The 16196-nt window shown below is 55.7% G+C and overlaps 1 protein-coding gene across 1 annotated transcript; it reads right to left on the bottom strand.

The window, feature by feature from the left end:
* Window positions 1-2684: 2684 nt before the first annotated feature.
* On the bottom strand, window positions 2685-15492 carry SCNN1B (sodium channel epithelial 1 beta subunit). The gene is made up of 13 exons (XM_030958221.1): window positions 15473-15492; window positions 10845-11163; window positions 9343-9742; window positions 8481-8674; window positions 8117-8220; window positions 7520-7683; window positions 6973-7080; window positions 5201-5318; window positions 4585-4660; window positions 4340-4397; window positions 3853-3914; window positions 3399-3474; window positions 2685-3052 (listed from the first exon to the last, which is right to left on the bottom strand). The coding sequence occupies exons 2-13, from the start codon at window positions 11153-11155 to the stop codon at window positions 2699-2701; spliced, it is 2025 nt and encodes a 674-aa protein (XP_030814081.1). The 5' UTR covers window positions 11156-11163; window positions 15473-15492; the 3' UTR covers window positions 2685-2698.
* Window positions 15493-16196: the final 704 nt, after the last annotated feature.

Raw genomic sequence — 16196 nt, 5'->3', positions numbered from 1 at the left:
CAAATTTCCCAAAACCTCTGGATGACCCTGAGTAGGTTGAGGAGCGCTGGAAATGTTCTGCCAGGTGCTGTAGAGTTCATGCCTTGTGGCAGCTTTTTCAGAGAATTTAATCTACTGTATCTGAGGTGATGGGGTAGCTGCAGCACAGCGGGAACTGCCTCTAGGCAGTGGCCCCTGCTCAGAGCTGTTGTAAATACTGGGTCAGGAAGGTTCTTTTCAGCTGACAGTCGAGGCTTGATAAAGCTCAGCCCTGAGAATAAAACCAGCTTTGTAGGTTGTTCCTGGTGCAATTTCACTATTCAACTGAAAGCCATGAAGTTTATAAGGAATTTAGGGGAAGTGGTGCTTCCTTGTAGAATTTATTACCATTTGTTATACAGATTTTTGTGAAGCAGCTGGTCTAGCCCTGGTGTGCTCTCCTGGGAGACAACGGGGCAGAATACAGGGGCTGGGCTGGCAGCTGAGTCTCGGGCACCTGCAGTGCTGCTGCAGCTGGAATCCCCTTTGCTCAGCTGGGCTCAGGCTGCTCTGGGTCCAGCTGGGGAGAGCCGGGCTGGGACTGAGCTGGAGCCAAGCACTGGAGGCACTTCCCACTTTTATGAGATGTCAGACACCTCTGTGAGCCAGCTGTGACTGGAATGGTGAGCTGTCCCTGTCCTGCAGAGAATACTCTGTTCCCTTCACCTTGCTGTAAGGAGGGTGAAGCTCACCAGCCGTGCCTCTCCCACCCTTCCCCTGCCCCAGTGCTGCTGGGGAGGGTTTTGGGGCTGTTCCTTTGCTGCTGTTGGCCTGGGCTGGCAGCCAGCTGGGGCTGAAGTCATGAGGACAGGGTGAGCCAGCCTGGGACCTGCTGCCCGTCCCAGGGACCTGTTGGTGAGAGTGTGAGAGGAGATGCCCGGGTTCTTGCTCTCAGCATTCCCCATATTCTAGGAAATGTGCTCTGGTTTTTCACTGTTTTATCCTTTGGTGGCCTTTGCCGAGGATGGCACTGCGTACAGTGAGCACTGATTCAGGAGGGGAGGGTGTCAGGGCCTTGTTTCCCACTCAGCTGTGATATGGGATCAAGTGCCATCACTCTACAAGAGCTCTCCTGTGGGAAAGGAGGCTGTGCTTGTGTGTTTGTGGTACCCAGAGATGGAAATGGTCCTTTCAGGAGACAGGAAAAGTCTAGGACAGCTTGTAAGGACTGGATTCCTCTGTCTTTACAGATGTTTTTGCTGTCATGTGCCCTGTTGGCACTGTGGTGGGTTCAGGGGCTTGCTGAGCTCAGGCTCTGCCTGGGTGGGGTGGTTCTGTGCGTTTGGGGGCTGTTGGTCCTTCTCCCTTCAAACGAGAACCAGCTGGGGGAGAAAGGGCTGGGGTAGAGTGTGGACGTGTGAAGGAGGTACTCCCTGAACCTGGATTCAGTGAATTTTGAACACAGAATTCTGCTGTGTGGAGCAGAGTCAGCTGTGCTGGAGGCACCTCAGCTGTCAGATCGTCCCCCAGTTCCTCTGCCCTGCTGCTGGTGGTCATCAGCAACTGGCCCCACCATTTCCAGCATTGCCGAGGGGCTGGAGGGGCCCTGGGCACGCTCTGCCCCACAGCCCGGCAGCAGAGCACCCTGTGCTCGGGGATCTTGCTGTGCAGAGGGAGCCTGGACCCTCCTCTCCGCAGCTGTCCCTGCTGGGCGCCGTGCCCAGAACAGCATGTTCTGGTGCGAGGTTTAACCACAGGATTGTGCTTCCTCTTGAACTTCTGCAGAGGTACTTCAGTAAGGCCAGGCCCCGAGGGTTGTGATGGGTTCCTGGGAAAGCTCCTGGGGGCCCATAGCCAGCCAGGGACAGGTGAGCTCACTGCCCCACTCAGCTCAGCCCCGCAGGCACCGCCAAAGGCCCCGAGTGCCCCCGTGTCAGCGTGAGCAGCCTGTGTTCTCCTCCTTGCAAGCCACTGCCATCAACCTCTTGCCAGCACTGCACTACCCCCACTGCCAGCAGGAAAGCTAAAGGCAACTTTTAAATCAACTTTTTATTATTGCAAGAATGATAATTAAACAGGCTGGTGCTTCCTCCCAGCTGAGTCTCTGTGGTGTCGTGTTCTTGGCACACCAACAGCTGTGCCCACCTGCACCATGAGTGGTACAAACCCTGGGCAACAGCACAACAGGGCACCCAGGGGCTCCAGCAGTGAAAGGAGAGTTCAGTTTCCATTGTAGTTGTTTGGGAATGGAAATTCTGCAGCCTCAGAGGTCAGAAGTAGCTTTGGTCCCATCCCAAGGCTCTGCTCCATGGTATGGCACACTCTGTGCCACAGCCCTGCAGCCAAGAGCGCTGGAGAAGAGGGTAGGACGAGACAGTCTTTAAGGTCCCTTCCAACACAAACTCTTCTAGCGTTCTGTGATCTACCAGGCCACGGCCTTGCATCCACTGTGAGGACATCCTGTCCTCTCCCTGCCACCTACTCACTGGGAATTTCTTCCCACCCACCTGGTGACAAGAAACAGTGACATGATTTTACAGCAATACTGATGAACACAAGCCCTACACACTAAAGCCAAAGCCTGACTCTGTGAGGTTTATTGCAGGGTTTATTAGGCAGAGCTTCCTGCCAGCGATCAGTCATAGGAGAGGACAGCCTGGGCCTTTAATTCCCTCTGACTTTGGACAGACAGCTGCCCAGCCCGTGGCCAAGGGCGGCGGGAGCTGGCAGGACCCTGTGGTCACTCGGCGTCCGCGTCGCTGTCGGGGCCCAGCGTGTCCAGGGGCTGCACCCGCAGGGAGTCGTAGTTGGGCGGGGGCGTGCCGGGCTCGGGGGGCAGCGCCGGGGCCCCCACGGGCTCGTGCTGGAAGCCCAGGTTGGTGTGAGCCTCCACCAGCTCCGACACCGTCGGCGGTGCGTCCGGGTACCGCGCCCGCGCCCGCCGCTGCTTCAGGCCTTTGCACCAGCTGATCACGTTGATGACGGTGATCCACAGCGAGTCGATGATGATCTCCCCAAACTCAATGAGGCACAGCACCGAGCCCCCCATCCAGAACCCAAACTGGCCTCCCAGGCTCGACAGCAGCCAAACGATCTGTGGGAGGAGAGCAGAGTGAGCCCCCCAGGTGTGCCCCACCCCGATCCACCACCCGTGTGCCAGTGCTGACGTGGGTGATGCCCCTGCACCTGGGACCTGCCTGCTGGGGCCCCTCCTGCGCTGCTGTTGCCCTGCAGGGCTGGGACGGGGACGGGAGGTGGACTGGGAGAAGGAATTGAGGGCTCTGAGCCACCAGTGGCTTCATCCACTTCATTTCAGCAGGTGTGCCAAGAAGCAGCCTCAAGGGACATGACAGACTGTCCCCCAGGGCACTGAGCCCTGCCTGTCCCAGCTGGCTGGCTCCTGTGCCTGCCCTGCCAGAAGGGCTGGGATGGGCACTCACCGTGGTGGCAGCTGACTCCGAGATGGTGCGGTAGTTGTACTCCTGGAAGTAAATGTTCAGCTTGATGATCCCATTCCTGTAAAGAACAAAACCCCCCTCAGTGAGGAGCTGGCTGTCAATGCCCCACACCTCTGCTCCAGCCTGACTGTGGGACAGGGAGACACCAAGACATCAGTATGGAGTGACAAACGTTATGACGGTGGAACCGTCCTCAATGCTGATTTTACTTTGCTGCATGTTTGAGTTTGACTGGCCCAGTTTGCAGCTATGGAAAGCAGAGGACATGCATGAAGTGCCTTTTGGATCTGCTTTTTGTGTGTCCCAGGTGAACACTGCAAACCTCGTCCTCGCTGCGCATTCACAGCGGCGCGCGCTGGCCCAGAGCCAGGGCTCGTGTCAGGCTGGTGTTAACAGGCTCAGCAGAGAAGATAAAGTGGTTGTTCCTTTCACTCACCTGTCCAGAGTCACATTTGTTGACATATCCCTTTCATAAGACAGAATATGGAAAATCCAGTCCTAGGGAAACAAAATCTGTTCAGAAAGAGTAGAGACATCCTGTGCTCCCAGAGAGCACGAGCCCTGCTGGCGCTGTGCCCCGTGCCAGGCAGCCCTGGCACCCTGTGCAGCTGGAGGGGGACACTGTGGGGCTGAGCAGGGCAGCTCTGCCTCAGCAGGGCCCTGGGTGCTCCTTCCCTGTCCTGTGGGAAGCCCCCTGTCCTGTGTGGGTGTGAAAGTGGGAGCTTTGGGCTGACACTGGCCCTGGGACAGAACCCAGCAGCGAGGAGCCGCTCTGGGGTCCCTCCCTGCCTCATGCCCTGCTGCTGCTGCTCTGCGTGTGGGAAACATGGACTTCAGCAGAGGTGCTCTGCCAGCTGCCAGTGCCCACGTGCCTGGGGACAGGAGCCACCAGTGTCTGCTACAAGCCAAGGAATGGGGGTTACCTCAGAGGCTTCTGATGGCCAGTCCGCCATGGAGATGGTCATTTTGTACTGGGTGTCACTGGAGTGGAGAGGGAGAGCATTAGTATGGAGATTTCCCCTCCTCTGAAGCCCCTGGAACCTCAGTTCTCACACAGCAAACCAGCCCTGCAGGGTTTGCTGCCCTTTTAGGACAGTCAGGACTGATGGGAGTCAATGTGAAGGATCCCTCTACCTCCACAGCAACCAGATCAGGCTCAGGTACTCACTTGCATGTTTCTTTGCAAGAGTCAATGCAGATCTGACGCTGTTTTATGCTGGATCTCAGTGAGGAATAGCAATATGCTGTTTGGTGAAAACAAAATTGAAGTATTTCTTTAGATAAGGACCCAGTTACCGAGTTATATCAGTTTCATTTATCAAAATAAATAATAGGTAAGACCATTCAGCACAGATTTGCAATATTCCCTTTCAACTTTCCTTTCCTTGAGAAACTTGGGCAAAACACTCAGGCAATTTACTAATAGGTTAAAAACAACCTGTCAGTTTCTGAAGACAGTTCTTACAGAACCAGCTTGCCCAGGGTTGGTATTTTTGGCACAGCCCTGGCCTCTGCCAGCACAGAGCTCTGCTAACCCAGGGGAGCACTGGACCCTCCACTGCCCCTGCCAGGGGACCCAAAATTTTTGGGTGCAGAGGCCTGGAGTGATAGCCTGTGTTCTCTCTCCTTGGTGCCCAAGGGCCCCCCCAGCCCACAGCCAAGAGCAACCGTGGCCCCTTCTCCCCAGCACTGGCCCGGGTGGCCACGTCCCATGGGGAGCAGCCGTGCAGGAGCTGCAGGGACAGCAGCAGACCCCGGCCCCAGAGAGCCCCAGCAGCTCTTACCCCAGCCTGGGTTGTCCTCGTTATTGCAGTAATTCACCCCTTCAGGCAAAGGGAACATGTAGTGCCCGCAGCCACAGATCTCCACCATGTGGTTCTGGAAGCAGGAGCGCAGGCAGGCCTGGGGGGAAGAGGGATGCTCAGAGCTGGGCTGAGCCCTGGGGAGCTCTGCCCTGCTGGGATGGCAGCGGCCCCAGAGCCCCTCTCCTGCACTGAACAGGCCATCCTGGGGCTGCAGAGGAAGGGGGGCTGCCAGAGCCTGTCCCTGCCCAGAACCCTGCCAGCCTTGCTGGGCACTGGAGTTCTTCAGGCCACTCGTGGGACCCCGTGGGCAGTGGAGGGAGCTCAGCACCTTCTCCTGCTCACACAAGAAACTGCTCATTTCTCAGTTATTTTAGGGCTTCACAGAAGTAACATTCAAGCTTCCAAAAGGGAATACAAATGTTCTCTTCCACCACAGACAGGGCTGTGCTCTCCAGGCTTTACACAACACTGACAAAGGGCTGGTTTTACATTTTAAGGCCATGAACTTCCAAATCCTTCAACATAAAGAGCAGACAAATGAATGATCTCTGTGTAGGTGCTGCTCTTGTGGGGAGGATTGTGGCTGCAGCTCCAGCTGCTGCACTGCCATTAGCTTGGTGAGGCGTGAAGTTCATCACCCGAGACTGGGGAGGGATTCTGCATGAGGCAGCACAAAGCAATAGCAAAGTCTGTGAGAAGATAATTAAATTTAACAGCTGTGGGTAGGACAAGCGGAGAATTTCTGTGTGATAGGAAAGGTCCACAGAGTGCAGAGCAGTCAGGCAGTGATGGGAGAGCCCGGTTTAGCTGAGAGGGCTCTGAAGTGGCATTACGTGGGCACAGAACTCCGTCAGCGTTTGCACTTCCAGGGAATAATGCAATCCTCCTGAGTGTTTGCTTAAACCTTATACAAGCATCTTCAAAAGCTGGCTAAAGTGGTCCAGTTGTTATTACATTATATAAAGGTAGAAATATAAAAAACCACTGCCAGCCCAAAGCCCTCCTGATCTCCGGGTGCATCTGTGAATCACCCCAAATGGTTTGGGTGTTTCCCTTACTATCTCATTGCACCCTCAAGAGCTGCTTCTCTCTCCAGAACAGCCTGTTACAAATTAACCTCTGCTTAATGTTGGCCCTCTAATTTTCTACAGATGCAAGGTTTACTGACACTCAACTTTCTCATCCAATTTTCAGAGTGATGAAGAAGCAAAGGGCTGTATCCCTTCCTGCACAAACCAGCTGCATTTCCAGGGTGAAAAATTACTTGATTCCCCCAAAGAGAAAAAAGTTAAAGATCGCAGGAGTGTTCAGAGGGAGACTCTCTCCTTTGTACTCATCTCCTTTCAGGGGTAAATATCACTTGTGTACCCAAAACACAGGCTCCTGAGAAGTGTCACTTTGACATTGTCTCAGCAGAAGTTTCCCAGAGCCTCAGTGACTGTTTCTACAGAACCATGTGGGGCTTGGATCAGATATGAGGAAAAATTTTTCATGGAAAGGGTTGTAAAGCGTTTGAACAGGCTTCCCAAGGCAGTGGTGAAGTCACCATCCCTGGAAGTGTTCAAAAACCATGTGATGTGGCACTTGAGGACATGGTTTATCAGTGCTGGTGCTGTGTTGATACTTGGATTTGATTATCTTGAAAGGTTTTATGATTTTATGATTCCCCAGTACCCTACATGATAGGTGAGGATCTAACTGCTTTGATGATTTTTCCTGAAGAGTGCTGTTTGATTCAGAGGGTGTTTTACCTGGATGGAGTAGGAGGTGTTGTACTGGCTGTAGAGGTTTTTGACGGGGACGTCGGAGCCGTTCACGGTGCAGTCGCTGTAGGGATAACCCATCCGCTCCAGCTCGTCCTGGGAAGAAACCCAAACACCAGACTGTGCTTATCTCCTCTCCACAGGTCCCTGTGCCCATTTTCCAGAGGCTCTGTAATTCTGTGCTCCCCACTGGCTTTGCTAAAGACGAGAGTCAGCGGTGGCAGAGCTGAGGAGGCTGCAGCCCCTTCCCGGGGGGATCCAGGCAGGCCAGGCTGCTCAGGGGCTGCCAAAGCCCCTTCTGACACGCTGCAGAAAGAGACAACCAGGACCTGAGCCCAGAACCCCGGCCTCAATCAAGCACTTTGCCAGGACAGTTACATAAAATCCTCCATAAAGCGCTCCAGCCCCTGACAGGTGTGTACCTTGTCTCCTTTGGTTTGAGCCAGTTCAGCCAAGACTTAAAGCAAACTTGGTTTGGGTCCCATCAGATAACATTATTCTCAGACAATCTGCTCCCGAGGAATGCCACACATACCACCAGCACTCCAATGGAGGTTTCTGTCCCAGCCATGGCGTAGATGCCCTGATCCTTGAGGAAGGGGAAGCTCTTCTGTTGGTGCAGCATGAGCCTGGCCCCAGCGGCAGAGGACAGGTAGGGAATGTAGTCCTGCTGGCTGATGTCCAGAATCAGCTTCAGCCCTGGGACACCAGACAAAACACTCACAACAGGAATTGTATTGGAAGGTGAGGCTTGGGGAAAAAAGGGAGTCTATTTTCTTCTCCCTGTTCTTTGGGAAGAGCCAGGGTCTGGCTGCCACGGCAGCCTGACCTGGGGAGGAACACATGGTGGTGAATGCCCAGAACTGCAGTAGCTGGCAACAGTCAGGTGTTGCCTCAGGTATTTCAAATATCCAGAGGATGCCCTTCTGCTACATGTCTGTAGTCACTTTTTTCTGTGCAGCACATTTTCCTTTTGGGGCTCACCCCCTTCTGGAAAGCCTCTGCTCCCTGTTGCAGTGCTCCAGTGACAGAGGAATCATAAGTCTGTCCCGAGGGACAGAAATGGCCACCAAGAGACAGAGTCCTCGTGTCTGCCACTCCAGCTCCCTCCTCCACCACAGATCTCCCTTACCAAACTCAGCCCCGGGGTTGGAAGAATTCAGAGCCTCTTCATCCATGCCCCAGTTAAAGATGTAGCAGTTACCATGGTCTGGGTGGTAGATTTGGGTGAAATTCCTGGAAGAATCATACACAGAAAACTGACTCTCGGGAGGACTAAAGGGGTGTGACATAAAGCAGAAGGTGAGCCCAGCTCAGCAGCTGTGCTTCCCAACACTGGGAAGTGTTGTTAGAGCTAAGAATCAGCAGCATTCTCATTAGTAGCTGACATATACCAATCTCATTAGCAGCTGATATATACCTTAAAAAGAGAAAGGAACCCACGTGCTGTTCATTCCTGCGGGGACGGAAGGAGCAGGGAGCTCGTGTGCACCTACTTGTAATTGCAGGGTTCAGCCCCATAGAGACAGGCCAGGATCATGTCCTCTGCCTGGTAGCCCATCCTGATCCTCTCGTGCAGCGGGACCTTGGAGAGGATGGAGGTGGACTGCAGGATGTACCACTCGGTCACCGCCTGCGCCGCGCTGCTGAAGTTCCTGTACGTGCAGTTCTCAGAGCCCTGGTGGCTGCACTGGGGACACAGAGCAGGCAGCCTGAGCCTGGGGGCAGCAGGGCCATGGGGGACCCCTCCCCACGTGCTCACCCAATGCCAGCCCTGCCTGCAGCTCCAGGGACTGAGAGGTTCAGCCTGACGAGGCCACAGGCCGGCTGTCACTGAGCTGGCTGTCATTACAGGGTCCTTCCCCAGGGACATTTCCCTGCTGGGCAGGTCATACATCATCCCCAGGGTGACCCCACAAGTTCACAGAAAACGTCAATTTTAGATCAGTTCTTTAAGGCTGCAGTTTCCCCAGCCTCCGAGGTCTGCCCAGGCAGGGTCCTTGGAGCCTCCACAGGAGCAGGGGTGAGGGGTTCCAGGACCACCTTGTGCCTCTGCACTGTGCACTGCAGCAGGAAAGGGATGGGGCAGCAGCCTCAGCCTCTCCCTGGCATTTTGGGTGCCTGACCCCAGGAAAGGGTTAAGGTGCCTGGGAGCCCGCAGGGACCACCCCTGCCCTGGCTCTGTCCTGGGCTCAGCCTGCAGCAGGGCTGGGTCTGGGCACAGCCAGAGCAGAGCCCCAGGGCAGAGAGGCCATGGGCAGCTGCTGGGGAGGAGACACAGATCTCCCCACTGCATTCTTGCCAAGGCACCCATCCCTCCTCTCTGCCCACCGCCACTGTGGGATCCCTCTATCTCACCAGCTTCACTGCCAGCTTGTACTTCTTCTCTTCCAGGGTGGTGTTGGCTGGGGCAGGGGCAGCAGTGGTTTGGTTCCCCTCAGTGGTTTCATTGTCCATGGTTCCGTTGGTCCCATAGAGCTGGTGGCCCTCAGCAGGGTCACTGCTCACATTGGCTCTGCTGTCCATGGCAGTTTCGTTGTCCACAGCAGTCTGGTTGGTCTCAAAGATGTCCAGGATGATGGGATTGTCTTTGTCGTGCTCGTCGATGAGGACCAGGGGGATCTGGTTCCAGAGCTCCAGGTCGAGTGGCAGGGACACGTTCTCAGTGCTGTTGCCTGGCGTGGGCTGCAGGATCCTCTCCAGGGCTGCCTCGATGAGCCTGTCCAGCTCCTTCAGCAGGGGCTTCACCTCCGAGTACCTGCGGGACAGCGAGTGGGACAGCAGTGCCAGGGAGTGGGGACACGCGGCAGCTCACCTGCCACACCGCTGGCTTGGGCCCTCCTGGGCACCTCAGAGTGCTGCCTCAATTTACTGCAGGACAAGGGGAGTTTCCACGCGGAGCACGGCCAGCTCGGACCCCGGTGTCCCGGCAGGCTGCGGCTGGGCAGAGCGCAGCGGGAGGATAAACAGGGAGTGCTGCAGGGCTGAGCACACCAGTGCTGGGCCACGCTGGTTCTAGTTCAGTCATTCACTACAGTTTACACAAAACATCTCTAGCCAGTGGACGAAAAACTACCCCTAAGCAGTTCTTGTGTTGGCTGGGAGCGTCTTGCCTTGGGCTACACTATTGCATGGATTTAAAACAATGATACATTTAAAGCAACTCCAATGAAAATCAGTGTGAAATCACAATTCAGTTCTCTGTCTCTACGGCAGACAGGACTGTGGAACCAGCTCTCAGTGACTGGAGTGTGAGCAATGAGAAGAATGCTCACAGCGAGGAAGGGGAAGGAAAGAAATTGTGGGGAAAGATGGAAAGACTGATTCTAGCTGGGAAGGGTGAGCTGAATTTGGTTCTTTTACGAGCTGAGGAAAGTGTGCAGGGAGGGAAAAACCTTCATTAGATTGACTGATATGGTGCAGAAACCCTGTTAGGAAGAAACTCTTCCCCATGAGGGTGGGCAGGCCCTGGCACAGGTGCCCAGAGCAGCTGTGGCTGCCCCTGGATCCCTGGAATGTCCCAGGCCAGGCTGGACAGGGCTTGCGGCAGCCTGGGACAGTGGAAGGTGTCCCTGCCCAGGGCAGGGGGTGAAATGAGATGAACTTGAAGGTCCCTTCCCAACCCAAACTGTTCTGGGATTCTGTGAAGCTCAGGAGAACTTGCAGGGAGATGAACCCCCCTCTGGCCCTGAACCATTCATCTTCATATTATTCTTTATTTGTTTTTAGGGACACCTGGTGACTCCATTGATGCTCCTAACGGGATGCCTCAAACAGGAATGGGCCCTCCATACCTCACACTGGCAATGTTTCTGAGGGGTTAGGGCACACGTGGGGACATTGGGAGAAGAAAAACTTACTTGAAGGGGTTGGCGTTGCAGATGGTGACTGCAGGGAACTTCATGGTCTTAAAGCCAATGGAGAGAGACGAGGTGACATTGTAGGAGAGGTAGGTGTTGATGAGGATCCCCCACTGCCAGAAGACCAGGGATGCAAAGAGCAGCGTTAGGAAGAACCAGATTAATTTCTTCTTTGGCCCCTCCTTGATGATGCGCTTGGGGCCGTGGGTGTTGGTGTTGTCGCAGTACCAGACCAGCAGCTCCTTGTAGGTGTAGCCAGGGCCCTTCTGCAGGCGGTGCAGTGCCCGCACCAGGTACTTCTTCAGGTTCATGCTGCTGCCTGTGAGACAGAGAAAAGCCATCAAAGCAGCTCTGAGAGGAGCAGGGGCTGTGCCACACCAGGTGCCCCGGTTTGGGCAGCACAGCAGGAGCGGGGCAGTCTCTGCCATGGCACGGCCATGGTTTGTAACCCAGGGAAAACTCCGATGCTCTGCAGGGTCGTGCCATGGCAGCAGCATGACCCAGCCTTCCCTCACAGGAGAGCTTTGGCAGTTCCACGGGTGGTGAATGGTTTTGTCACAGTTTGGGCCCTCGCTGGCCCCACCAGAGCTGAGTGACCTGCGGGACGTGGCCGTGCCCGGTGCCTCCCGAGCCTGGCCAGGGCCCTGCAGTGTGGCAATGCCTGCCCAGGTGCTGCTCAGGGAGTGGGAATGCTGTGTGCACTCTGATACAGCTGGAATGCTGTCCCAGCCTCAACCAACACTAGATGGACCAAGCAGTACACGCAGGAGCTGGCTTGGGTAGAGCTCAGGCTCACAGCGTTCAGGGATCAACCCCACATGGAGCCTGAGACAATTTTTCTTTAAAGTAAGAAGTATTAGAGCACATCCAGCTTTCAGAGGGACAGAAGAAGAGGAGCTGGAAGCAGCAGCACCTTTCCCAAGATCAGGAATGCTGTCCAGGGCTCGCAGGAGGAGGGAAACCAGATCGGTTTTTTCCACCAAATTCCTTTGTCTGTCAGATATTATCAGTATGCCCCCCCACTCCCCTGCTCTGGTGAGGGATGCTGCATACTTGGCATTCATTTTGTGAGTAAATAGAACATTTTGTGCTGCTATTTTAAGGTTAGAATCTGTGTTACTAAATCTTAACATCCCGAGGCAGAATTTCAAAAAGAACCTGAGGCAGCCACTCAGAACATTTGTCAGATTTAAGCTGCAGGAGAGCAGAGTTAAAGATTAATGCTGGGAATAGGCCCCATCCTGGGAGGAAGAGTGGTGGAATAATGCAGCAACAGTTCACCAAGGAGCAGCACTCGGCAGGGCAGGAATGAGAGTGACACAGCATTACTTGCAGGTGAGCAAAGAAGGCAATAAAGGTGTGCACGGGCCCTGGGGAGCGAAAGGAGGTGGGTTCTTCATACTTTTCCAAAATAAAAAAGGTGATACTGATTCCTTGATCTGCTGGCCAGATCTGCAAGTTCTCCTGAGTAGCACACAGAGAGTTTGATAACACTATAAACCCAACAGATTTTGAAGTCTCGCTCCATGAGACAAAGAGAGGTAATGGTTTTCACTGCATGCCTATTACTTCTGATGTTAGATGTAGGTGATCCTCTGTGGGAGATGACTTTGGGAAGAACAAACCCCAGCTGCTTCCTCTAAGATCTGAGGGCAGGCTGTACTCCTATAGAAAAAGGTTTTGTTCTCCAAGGAACTCGTGTCCTGGGACTTGGACCCCCTGGACCCTCAACCTCACCATCTCATCCTCCACGCCCTTGTGGCTCTGAGGTTCCTCCTGCCCTTGCCAGGGGTGGTTTGCTCGTGGAGGGAGCACAGCTTGCACCAGAGCCTGGCTGGGTTTTGGGCAGATACCAGCAGAGAGGGGGCAGTGACCTTGGCCTGTGCCGAGCTGCCCAGGCTGCGGGGGCACGTGAGCCCCGGGCTGTGCTGCCCAGCCCTGCAGGGTGAGCCAGCCCTGCCCTGCACAGCAAGGCCAGCCTCAGAGCTCCTTCACATCGGGGCACCCAGCAAGGAAATACTTTCTGCCTTTTAACAAATCCAGTAACAGATTTAGATCGGATTGCAGTTTCCAGCCCCTGCCTGGCTGCTGCTGGCCTGCTGCGTGCCCTTGGCTGTCCCTGCTGTCACCAACCATTGGCTCCTGCCACAGGGAGACCCCACTTGTGTGCCAGTCTCTGTGGGTCACTCATCAACCTGCCAGTGCTGGGAGAAATTATTCCTCTTCATATGGGATAGAAGAAATGGCAAGAAGCAAAAGCTGCATTTGAATATGCCCAGATGACTTTTTTGTGATGTATATTCTCATTTTAACAGTTTTCTTCCTACCTTTATTTCCAGGTTTTCCAAACAGGCTCCTTCCTTGCTGACAGCTGGAAGCTGCCCCAGGTGAGCCCCAAGGCCCTGTTATGGGGGCTCCTCCCTGGCACAGCGCTCAGAGCTCAGCCCAGAGCTGCTCAGGGCAGGGTTGGTGCCAGGTTTGGTGCCAGCCTGGGGTGGGTACTGCTCTGCCCCATCAGCGGGCTGCACCTGAGCAGAGAGGTGATAAATGAGGGGTGCAAGGACCCACTCTCCATCCGTGCGCTGACAACTGTGTCGCCTTCCCACAGCCCCTCCGGAGGGAGGAAGAGGAGCAGTGATGGCGCAGGAGCTGAGCAGGGCTGGGGGCACAGAGGTGCCATCCCCTCGATAGACACACAGCCCTGAACCCTTTGCAGGTGGCTCTGGGGAGCCAGCACTGCGTTACATCCCTGCTCTGCTCCAGGCTGCCCTGGTCACAGCAGGGTCATCTGAGCTGACCCCAGGGTTGTGAGACCCACAGGGTGCCATGGCCCCTCCCCTGGCAGCACCTGCATCCCTGTGATGACCAAAGCCATCCTAGGAGAAACCTGCTCCAGGTTCCAGCGGGGTTTCTCTGTGCTGTGGATGTGTCCTCCCTGTCTCCAGCAGCTGATCCAGTCCCGCCTCATCCCAGCATCACCCTGGCTGAAACTCCTCCACCTCACAGTGACATCACACTCCCACATTACGAAATGATCCTGTTGACTCTGTTGAATCTCCTCTGGGGTTTTCCTAGGGCAATTGCCACTTGAAGGAAATAAAGTCATGAGCAAAACTTGCCCCACTCCTGGAAGCTCCAGGGTCAGATATGGGCAGCAAAACCACGCTGACACTACCAGCCTGGTGACACTGTGATTGCTCAGCACTTTCTCTCCTGAGACACACCAGTCACTCCTCCTCTCTGATGACCAGCTGCTCATCTGCCATCTCCCCTGAACCCTGAGGGAAAAGCCTAGTTTTCCTAAATGAGACATCTATACTCTCTAGTGGTATTTTGGCAAATTAGAGGAATTTCTTTTATTACCTCACAAGTTTACAGGTTGGCAGTTTGAAAAGTGGAGCAGCCACGTGCCAGTGAGCAATGAAAGCCTGTCTCAAGGTGGGGTCAGAGCTCCCAGCAGATGCTCTGTGCTGCTGGTGCAGGGACAGTGGCCAGGGCACGCAGTGCCAGCTCCACTGCCCACGGCTCCAGCCCACGCAGGCGCCTCCAGGGCTCCAGCCCACGGGCAGGCGTGCAGCACTCAGGAGTATTTACAGTCTGGAGCTCAGATAGCACTGCCCTGACTCTGTGCCATGTGCCAGGCACTCTGCTCCTGCTGCCCTGCCCAGCCCTGAGCTCCCCTCTGCTCTGCAGCCAGGCTGGGGCTGGAAAAGAGAAGGCTCCAGGGAGAGCTCAGAGCCCTGCCAGGGCCTGGAGGAGCCTCAGGAGAGCTGGAGAGGGACTGAGGACAAGGGATGGAGGGACAAGGGGAACAAGGGAGAGTAGTTTCCCACTACCAGAGGGCAGGGATGGATGGGATATTGGAAAGAAATCCTTCCCTGGGAGGGTGGGGAGGCCCTGGCACATGGTGCCCAGGGCTTGGAACAGCCTGAGGTAGTGGAAGCTGTCCCTGCCCAGGCTAGGGGGTGAAATGAGGCAGACTTGGAGGTCCCTTCCAACTCAACCCAATCCATGATCCTGTGGCTCCCATGATGTCCCTCTGTCTCGGGACAATCACAAGCCGTGCTCCTCATGTGCCAGGAAGGTCACATTGCTGAGTTCACTTGGCTGCTCGGGCAAGGAATCCTGGGCAGTAAGAGGAGCAAACCCCCAACACCAGGGACGGCATCCCCTGGGATGCTGCGGGCACACTCTGCCTCACTGGGAGCACCATCCCGGGGGAGATGGCACATTTCCCATACCAAACCAAACACTGAACTACTCCACGAAGATGCGGTTTGGTCCCATTCTCTTTTATCAGGGAGATTAAAGGAAACCCCTGGGTAAATAAGGGCTAAATCCGAATTACTACCCCTTGCTGCGTGCCGGGTACACCCCAAACCCCTGGCCAGCACGCAAACCTGCCCCGCTGCTGCCACACCAGGCAGAGACCGGCTGACCTCAGGTGCGCAGCCGTGTCAAAGACACCACGGCCAGTCCCGTCGGGCCGGTCCCTTCGGGCCGAGGCGCTGCCCGGGGATGCCCGAGGGCGCTGAGAGATGCCGGGGCATCCCCGGGCAGGGTCTCGGGCCGGAGGGACCGGCAGCACCCACCCGCACGCCCTGTCCCGGCCCCCCGGTGCCCCGTACCTGCCGCCCGTGCGGCTCCGGCCGCGCTGCCGCCGACACCGGCACCGGCCCCGCCGCCGCCCGGCCCGCCCCGGCCCGCCCCGCCGGCACGGCTGGGCCCGCCCCCCCTGCCGAGAGCGCTGCCAGGCCGGTCCCGGCTCCTTGGAACGCTGCTCGGATCTCCTCCCGGCGCATCCCGAGGAACGGCGCCTGGTTCTGCTGCTCCTGCTCCCGTCACGTCAAACGCAGCCCGGGATCAGCGGCACGAACCTCACAGAGTCACAGAGTTACTTGGTTAGGAAGGGACCTTAGGAACAGAATCCTGGCATGGCTTGGGTTGGAAGGGACCTTAAGGTCACCCAGTGCCACCCCTGCCATGGCAGGGACACCTCCCACTGTCCCAGGTGCTCCCAGCCCTGTCCAGCCTGGCCTGGGGTGCTGCCAGGGATCCAGGGGCAGCCCCAGCTGCTCTGGGCACCTGTGCCAGGGCCTGCCCACCCTGACAGGGAAGGATTTCTTTCCAATATCCCATCTAACCCTGCCCTCTGGCAGTGGGAAGCTATTCCACCTTGTCCCCTTTGTCACCTCACTGCTTTACCTTCCCTGGTGCCAACTGTCCCTGGTGCCAGGCTTTTGACATGGATAAATAAACACAGGTGAGGTGCATTAGTGTTTTGAAACAGTTTTATCAGCTGTTTTAGAAAGATCCTATAATCCTTTTTCTATTTTAAAATAAGAATACAAC

The sequence above is a fragment of the Camarhynchus parvulus genome, chromosome 14 (assembly GCF_901933205.1).
Source record: "Camarhynchus parvulus chromosome 14, STF_HiC, whole genome shotgun sequence".
Lineage (NCBI taxonomy): Eukaryota > Metazoa > Chordata > Aves > Passeriformes > Thraupidae > Camarhynchus > Camarhynchus parvulus.
The sequence above is the reverse complement of the archived record's forward strand: the minus strand, read 5'-3'. Positions and strand labels throughout refer to the sequence as shown.